This window comes from Pelophylax lessonae (genome assembly GCF_965119305.1).
Source record: "Pelophylax lessonae genome assembly, chromosome: 7".
Lineage (NCBI taxonomy): Eukaryota > Metazoa > Chordata > Amphibia > Anura > Ranidae > Pelophylax > Pelophylax lessonae.
In genome coordinates this window covers 238,152,014-238,161,530 of record NC_138774.1, presented here as the reverse complement: position 1 = coordinate 238,161,530, position 9,517 = coordinate 238,152,014, and the positions used below count along the sequence as shown (strand labels likewise).

Sequence of the window (9,517 nt, the reverse complement as noted above, 5' to 3'; positions counted from 1 at the left end):
CTAATAGTAACCTGTAATAGTATGAAGGCTGCTACTGCCATCCTGCCCTTCTAAAAATGGTAGCTGTCCATTATGCCTCTCCTTTAGTACTTTAGAGTCAGCGACTAGTATGTCTGTTGGAAGCTTTGACCTCATTTGCATTTTTACTGTCAGTAGCCATTTGGCTTAACACAACAGCCAGGCAGTTAGTATTTTCTGAAGGTCTGTAATGACAGCCTTTGTAATTTTCTGTACAGGTTTCCTGTACAGGTTTCCTTCAACAAACTAATCAGCTGATCTACTTTTCTACTGGCAACATTCTGTAGCACTACTAGCTTCATTAATTTGCAAAGGTGGACTTTACTGCTTCAACAATGCACTTGGAACTGATGCCGAACATTTCTAACAACTCTGTAGGCTTTCCACTACGAGGAACTCCTTTGACTGCCAGACTTTGGACTATGAATCCGGGCTCTCCGGCCAAGGCTGAGGCCACTGCATCCCCGATGCCCCCTGGAGAGGGAAAAAAAAAAAAAAAAAAAAAAAAAAAGTTAAATAAGTTCACCATTAAAAAGGTCATTTACAACTAGACAGCTTCAGCCACTATTTATCCCCTTCTGCTGCTTGTCCCTGCCAAATACAAAGTGTTCCCAAACTATAGCTATAGATCGTTGCAAGTCAAATTAAAATGAACTGAGTTTACAATGCAATCCATGTTTAGTGCAAGCAGGTCTTGCAGCAAGGATGGCCATAAACAGGCAGACAATCTCCATGAAACAAAGGGTTAACTTCAAGGACTTGAAATCATTAAGCCGCTTCATAAACCATTTCAGATTAATTGCTCTGAAGGCCAAGTTCACCTCTTGCAACATGGTGCAAATGTTCCCCCTGCACCCTTACACCACCCACCTCTTGTGGCAATGTATGGGCGAGGGGGGGGGGGGGGACAAACATCTGAAAGAACTACAAGTCCTGTCTGCCACATCAAGGCTCAAGTAGAGCGCCCATAGTCCCATCAACACTTCCACCAGCTCAGCTACTGAAAGCCTGTACAGAGATAAAGGCAGAGAGCTGGAGAAAGTGTTCCAGATACCAGACACTGCACCCACCATTCAATGATAACGGGTGCAATACGTTGCAGGCTCCTCTAAAAATAAATAAATGCCCTTTGTTTCTTGTACAAAATGTGTTTAAACATGAGCTTGGTCCACTTGTGCATTTTAAACATTCTTAAGATTCCCCAGCATTGGACCACAACTGTTTTTTTTCTACACTGCAATTTCCAGGGTCATATACTTGATCAGACTACAAGCAAGCCTCATGTTGCAGATTGACCATCCAATGACAAGGCAAGTGGGGAAAAAAATAAAAAGTAAAAGCTGAAATAGAACCTAGGCAGAGAATGTGGCGGCATCTATTCATCTATGCCAACTGGATCACAAGACTGGCAGAATAATTAAGGGTACAGGAGACTGTACTTTGGAATGAGCACAACAGAAAATATAGGACAAGCAAGTTTGATCCTCTGCACCAAAATATTTAGGCAATCCCAGTTTTGGTTTGACTTGGCTTTCAGGGCTCTTGGCAATTCTAAAAAACCCAGGAGGTCCCATATTCCATCTACTGAACCCAAACATAGCTGGCACATAATCCAGCTGTACAGAGATCTTACCTTCCTTGTAATGATCCTCTACAGTAATGATATGACCACCTGTAGCTCTGCCACTGGATATAATGGTAGCGGCATCCAGAGGTTTAATGGTGAATGGATCAATCACTCGGACATTGATGCCTTTTAAAAAAAAAAAAAAAAATAGATGAGACCATTAGAGGCTTTGGGCAAAGCATAATACACTACATAACAGATGACAAGTACCTATATATGGCTTTCAATTTACATATTGTACATTTACTAAGGTCCCCTACACTTAAGGAGCTCCCAATCTAAGGTCCCCTACACTTAAGGAGCTCCCAATCTAAGGTCCCCAACTCCCATTCATACATATACTCGGGTCAATTTAGACAGGAGCCATTACTTAAGTGGAACCAATGACCCCCCCCCATTGCCTTCATCTCCATGGTGCTGCACATATCAGTTCTGACAGCAGCCATGGCTAGACAGTTCTGCTGAGCATACAAACTCAGTTTTACATTTATTGCATGCCTTGAACATCACCATTTTGGGAAACTTAAAATGGTTTTCATTCCCCACACAAAAAAAAAAATAAAAAATAAACCAGCAGCATGCATTAGGAGTAGCACTCAGGAGGAAATAAAAATTATTCACGGAGGCCAATATTTGTCTTACAGAATGATGTATTTTAACATTAGGATTTTATTAGCAAAAATGACCGGGACACAGGGAGCCTGAATTCCTGAACTTCCCCAAACTAATCTGGAGCAGAAATAAATGCCGCCTTTGACTACAAGTCTACCAGGCAAGTCCAAGTGAGGATTGCCGTCAACAACATCTAAAAGCCATACCAAAGTTGAGAATAAATAAAATGTAGACTAGAATGGTCCTCATTATTGAGAGGAACCCCACACCCCCCCATATCTTCAATGCACCAACCTGCACTTTCCCAAGTAAACTGGAAAAAAGAGGATGCAAAAAAGCTCATCAATGCAATGGCAGGTCTATTACAAATCCAGCTCAAGGGACCCAAGTCGTCATTTGTATAGGGATTCCCTGCTAAGCTGTGCTCCAGCACTGCTCAATTGTGCAAAGGAGTTTGCTCTGCAGCTGTATGTTTATGTAGCTTTACTACCACTGGCTGTTCGATCAGTCAGGGCACATAAACATGCGCACTCCCACAGATTCAAGTTGGCATTTGTATACAAGATTGCTGGCATGTACTCATACAGTGGATGATGTCTAGTGTAGATCTAGAGCTCGCTCAATTAATGCTAATCTCCCCATGCATAGAATTACTGATGGTGGCAAAGGCTGCAATTAAAAAGCAATCTTAGCACATAGAAGACGGACTGACCTTGTTTGGCAAGCTCATCTGCAGCTGCCAGTGCCTCATGCAATGTGACACCCGCCCCGATCACTGTCACCCTGTCTGAATCGCTCTGACGTACAACCTTTAAGACAATAGCAACGTTAAGGGAGAAAATGTCTCTTTCACACACTTACTAAAATTAGAGGGCATCAAAGCCATCTTATGCCTCATTACCTTTGCTTGTCCAATTTCAAACTTTTCCTCGGGAGAGTAGATGATCGCAGTATCTGGTCTGCTGGTTCTAATAAAACATATGCCCTAAAATGTAAAAATGAAAGCCGATTAGAATATGCCTGAAGCAAAGCTTATTACACACAAGGAATTAAAACAATGGTTTTATCCAGCAAGCTGCAGTTCTAGACAAAGACATGGCTGACAGATCGGGTGACCTTATAATTGGCATTTTGGGATCTCTGGCAGAATCACCGATTCTACTCCCAATTGCAAAAACACATGGCGCTCAAAACGTGTTTTACAATTATAGTGAGGTTTGGGCTCACGCACAGAATCATGAGATCCCAAAAACACCAAATGTGAACAGAGCCTTAAAATGGCTGTAAAAACACATACACGAGATGGGAGCCCACACAAACATCCCTGTTCCTTTAAGGCATGAGATAACAGTGCCTTTGTCATGCCAACTGTCCCTTTCTATGTTGTACAATACCTGGTTGATCCTGCCAGCTTCTGTGGTCCCTTGTTTAAACTAATGCCCCATACACACGTGCAGATTATCTGCAGACTTACCAAAACCATATAATGTGAGGTCAAACCTAAACACTTTCAATTTGTATGCAATCCGGCAGGCCCTTGCACTACATAGAAAAGGTAAGTCTGCAGACAAAAGTCTGCAGATAATCTGCACGTGTGTACGGGGCATTATGTTCATCATGGCTTCTAATCCATTATAGTGGTCAGATTACAAGCCTCATCACCAGTTACCTCTCTACATCATTCCATAATGTGTGTAAAGCCAATCTCCTCCCCGCCTCTCAGTTGAACAACAAATCCCCGGCAGCTGCTTCCCCCCCCCCCCCCCACTGTTAAAGTTGGTGTCTCCCAGAGTTTACTCTTTGGAGAGAGCAGCCAACAGAACCATATTCTATACTTTCCCATGGCACTTTTTAAAACAAATTTAAAGAGCTTTATTTAGTTTAACTAAAATTTCAAAATCCTAAATTACTTCTGCAAAGTGTTAAACAATTATAGCTATACAGTGACTTAAATCATTTGATCAAGGCTAGGTTCCTTCCTTCAATCAATTCGTTATGTGCAAATAAGTCACCCTGTGTTATTTATCCTTTTCCATAGAGTATAATACCTGGTTGATCCGGCCTGTTCTTGTCAAGCCGACTTTCCATCATCCTGCATCTGCATCTCCCTCTTGCCCTTCCTGCCATTTCTGGGGTCTGCTTGAAGCTGATCCCCCTCCCAAAACTGAAACTAAACCAGAAGAATGCATGCCTCTCCTAATTGAATCCCTCAGGTTGGGAGTAAGACCCAAGAAAACCCATTTAATTCACAGAACCACTGCTGGCTGTGAAAAGTTATTTTGAGATTGCTGGAGAAAAAAAAAACAAAACAAAAACACAGACACTCGCACATAGCCATTACCATTGCCCCATAAGAGAACCCATCATGGGGAGTTTATTCTGAAGACCATACACCCATTTTAATATCGGCTTTGCATAATACTGCATTACTGAATATGACACTTACTGGAGTGTTGGCAGCCAGTGTGACTGCATATTCTGTGGAAACCCCATCACTGGGATAGAAGACTGTACAGGATGGGATAGCACGGAACATGGCAATATCCTCCAAAGCCATCTGAGAAGGACCATCCTCACCTGACCGTACAAAAAGACATTTGTATTCATTCCAAGTTGCACAATTACACATCAGAAGTTCAGTTTTCGAATGTAAAAAGTCCTCATCCCCTCAAAGCAACTTTAAAACATCCACCCCACTGCTTACAAAAAATCTGGATATATGAATGCCACATTTTCACAGAACGTGAAACCTGTAAACTGCAAAATAGTAAAGCTGGGGAGCTGCACGAGTTGTCCCAAACCATGAAGCAGATTTTTTTTTGGCAGAAATTCTGGCCATAGCCGAAATGTGGGCAGGATCTTAAAACCTCTGAAAGGTCATAGTTAGAATTTAGTCACATTCAACTGGTTCTGTAATGTTGAAAGGCGTTTCATAGCTTACCAAGCCACTTCAGTTCAAAAGAATGTCAGGAAGATACCCCAGCATTTAAACTAGGGATGCACCGAATGTTCGTCAACCGAACATTATTCGGCCGAAAATAGCAAAAAAAGCACTTTCGGTGTTCGGCCAAGTAAAAAGGCCGAATGAATTTGTGCCGAACAATAGGGCTGAACGATAGTCGATATGATATCGACTATCGTTCTGTGGCCGTAGGCGATATTCATATCGCCGAGGTCACGATATTTACATAGGCAGGGGGAAGGGACTCCGAGGAGGACTCACAGACTTCTGTGTTAGGCAGGGGAAGCCGGGACACTTAAGCGGTGAGCATACATACATTACTCACTCGTGCACTGCAGCCTGCCCCACACATTCAGTGAGTCTTACTCTCCTCCCTAGTTTGTTCAATGGCACATTCAGGGAGCCAATCACGCCGTGATTAGCTGCACAGCGAACCAATCACGCGTGCCTGCACACCTGATTGGTTCCGCTGTGCCGCTACTCACGGCGTGATTGGCTTCCTGAATGTGCCATTGAAAAAAACTAGGGAGGAGAGTAAGACTCACTGAATGTGTGGGGCGGGCTGCAGTGCACGAGTGAGTAATGTATGTATGCGGCTGTGCTCCTTTCCAGGCTCCTACCACCACCACTATGAGAGACTGTCTGTCACTGTATAATCTGATCGAGTCCACACTGACACTGACTGACTGTCACTGAGTAATTGATGTTACCACATTAACCCTGACCTGCCCAGTGCCCTGTATCTGCAAATAAAATTTACAAGGCTGCCTGCTTGCTTCCCGATTTCCATTCCCAGCATCCTTCCCAATCCCTACAGTGTCACTAACATTAACCCTATGGTACAAGGCTGAATAGTCACTATAAAATGATATTGTCTGAAAGAATATTAAAGTAACACATGCAGTATGTACACATGCATACACTGCAATAAAAATCATGTATTTACCTAACACTAGCACATTGCGATATATGATGTAAGCCATTTATATTCCATGTCATGGGATCAATTAAAAAATTGCAGAACTAACAAGTGTTGGAAAAAAAAAAAAAAACCAGCACCGTCTATTAAAGACAAATGCATCCAAAAAGGCACAACATTTTCATGGATTTACTTTACTTCCTCAGGAGCAGATGCATCAATTTTAAATTGGCTAGAGAATAAACATGCAGTACTACAGATTGAGGGCGGCTAGAAAGGTCTGTCCCTGGAATTGTGGTAATGGAAGCCTATGGAACAAACCAGGAGCACACAAGGATCCCCAAGAAAAGAGGAGTCCTTGTTGCAGTCTGATGAAGGGTAGCAGCTCCAATTCTTAGGTTTGCACATTGAGCCATGATCCCATGACATGGCATACAATTGGCCATGTAGATCACAAATGTGCTATATATGTAAATATATGAATTTTTATTACTGGCTAAGAGGCCATGGGGGGGGGGGGGGGGCACTGAACGGCAGCTCAGTGTCTGAAATGACATGGAGCTGCAGCTCGGCTCAGGTGTCCCCATAGCAAGCCGCTTGCTGTGGAGGCACTTGACAGGAGGGAAGGGCCAGGAGCAGCAACAAGGGACCCGAGAAGAGGATCCAGGTTGCCCTGTGCAAAACCAACTGCACAGAGAAGGCAAGTATAACATGTCTACTAAAAAACCCGACACTTAAATCACTTTAAAGCCCAACCTTTTGGTGCTACATGTGTTCCACAGAAGGCACCAGGCCGATTTACTATTGCCATCAAAAGGGGATGACAAGTCCCCATCACATAAAAGTGCAGGAGGTAACCAAAAATGTTTAGGTTTCATGTTCTTCAGCAGAGATCAGTAAATATTTTTTTCCCTGCCATTTCCCCATCTTAAAGCCCCTTCTGGACACCCAGGGCTTCCTTGGAGAAAAAGCTAATCCCAGGGCACATGGCAGGGATAAGGAGTCAAACTTACAACAATGTGGAAGAGATCAGTCTTTACAGGTGCCCAAACCACTTCAGGAAAAATGCTGAATTGCAGCAATGCTTTATTTACATGCCATTATGGTGAACAAGTTATGGCAAGATACCCAAGGCAAAAAAATTGTGGTAAATTAGAAGGATAACTCACCAATAGAAACTCCGCAGTGTGAGCCACACAGGTTAACATTGGATTGAGAAATGGCCCCCATACGAATGTGGTCATATGCTCTGGAGAGGAAGGCAGCAAATGTGCTGGCAAATGCAACAGTGCGATTGCGGGTGGCGCAGCCCATTGCAACACTAACCTGTAAGACAAAAAAAAAAAAAACAAACACGATTACTGTCACAAATTCAGCATTCTGAAAAACGGTCAACCCAATCAGCTACTGTATTTTAACATCTGGATTATTTTTTTGTCTAGCCTCCAAAAAAGGTCATGGGTACCTCCAAATAGATGTCCAGATAATGATCAGTAGAAGCTGGAACCTCAGGTTATTGATACTCAGGGCCCAGTGCCAAGCCCTGCTCAGGTGCAGGAGGGAGGATGGATCAAGCCAATACAACTTTTAAAAGCCAAACATTTATGGGCAAGATAAAATCCTAAATGGTAGACTTATTCCCCTTACCAAGCTCTATTATACACTGGTCACATCTAGGACATACATACATACATACATACACACGTCACATCTAGACTACATACATACAGGTCACATCTAGACTACATACATACAGGTCACATCTAGACTACATACATACAGGTCACATCTACATCTAGACAATACTTGTGATTAGGTGTGTGCAAGTTTTCACAATATCATCCAGCATTTTGCAATTGTATGATCATAACAATATCCATGCACAAACTTGTCCATATGCACAAACTGTTCCAACGATTCGATAGACATTTTATTGGCGAGTATCTATACCCAAAACATGACAGGTTCTAATCCTTCCCGAGTGTCCAAAATGAAAAATTCGGTATAGGTACATTCTAACACAGCATCTTTCATGACACCCCCATATAGCCTACTTATATTTCACCACTAGGGGGCATGCATATTAAGGCTGTAAAGTTTGACATTGCATTGTGCTACGGTACTTTAAAAAACAGACAATTGTATGGCCATGCAACGCTGTACCCAAACTAAATTTAGATACATTTTCACGCTTTCCGTTTGGTGGCATTTGATCACCACTGAGTTTTTTTTTTTTTTGCGGCAAACGGAAAAAAAAAAAAAAAAAAAAAAAAAAACCACACACAAGCGGTCTCCTGTCATATCACCTCTGTCAGTAGTAATGCAATTTGAGCCCACATTTACAGCACCCGCTCTGCCATGATGAAGTAATTGCCGCATGCATTCGCGAGTGATGTCATTACTGCATGGCCAGAAAACAAGACAGACTAGGCAGGAGCGCGAACATGGAAGACCTGGACAAGGTGGAAGAGTGCGGGACCTGCTGGAGAGGCGACAGCACAGACTTGGAGGGCTCTTGCTTGACAAGCAAGTCTCATAATGTGCAAACATAGCAAGTTCCACATACACTTCACACGGGTGTATAAAGCATGCTTTTTGGCCTAAAATTTGTAATACAATTTAAAAAAAAACCCAGAACAGACTAAATGTCATTTTTAAACAATGCGATTAGACATTTATAACAAGTACAGGATACTCAGGTCCAGCTACGATGAGGACAATGCATCCAAATAATGAATGTCTTACCATATTCTGCTCAGCAATGTAGCACTCTATAAAGCGGTCAGGATGCTCATTCTTGAAGATCTCAGAGAAGGTGGAGTTTTTGGTGTCCCCATCAAGGGCAACAACCCGGCTGTTCGCATGTCCAAGTTTAGCAAGAGCCAGGCCATAAGCTTTACGTGTTGCAATCTAAAAATGTTGGAAAGGAGTTATGCAGGAGTGGATTTCAACATGCAGGACACACTTCAAGCCAATGTTACCAATACAGAGAAATCATAACTAGTGAGGGACTTAGGACATCGTGACCCTGAGCATTGGCTACCATAAAGGAATGGATCCTGACCCTGAGCATTGGATACCATAAAGGAATGGATCGCAACCCTGACCATTGGCTACCATAAAGGAATGGATCGCAACCCTGAGCATTGGCTACCATAAAGGAATGGATCGCAACCCTGAGCATTGGCTACCATAAAGGAATGGATCCCGACCCTGAGCATTGGCTACCATAAAGGAATGGATCCCGACCCTGAGCATTGGCTACCATAAAGGAATGGATCCCGACCCTGAGCATTGGCTACCATAAAGGAATGGATCCCAACTGTAAAGCTTAAAAATAGATATTAAAAACATTAACATTGGCACCAGCATGCATGAA

General features: G+C 42.8%; 1 protein-coding gene across 1 annotated transcript in view; it reads right to left on the bottom strand.

Annotated features, from left to right (window-relative positions):
• Positions 1 to 246: 246 nt before the first annotated feature.
• LOC309560957 (transketolase-like protein 2) overlaps positions 247 to 9,517 on the bottom strand; it is a 31,917-nt gene continuing 22,646 nt past the window's right edge. The window contains exons 8-14 of the mRNA XM_082264656.1: positions 8,884 to 9,048; positions 7,308 to 7,464; positions 4,704 to 4,834; positions 3,159 to 3,242; positions 2,970 to 3,066; positions 1,652 to 1,771; positions 247 to 492 (exon numbers count right to left, since the gene is read on the bottom strand). Coding sequence (XP_082120782.1) covers positions 320 to 492; positions 1,652 to 1,771; positions 2,970 to 3,066; positions 3,159 to 3,242; positions 4,704 to 4,834; positions 7,308 to 7,464; positions 8,884 to 9,048 — 927 coding nt within the window. The 3' untranslated portion in view covers positions 247 to 319. The remainder of the gene's footprint in view (positions 493 to 1,651; positions 1,772 to 2,969; positions 3,067 to 3,158; positions 3,243 to 4,703; positions 4,835 to 7,307; positions 7,465 to 8,883; positions 9,049 to 9,517) is intronic.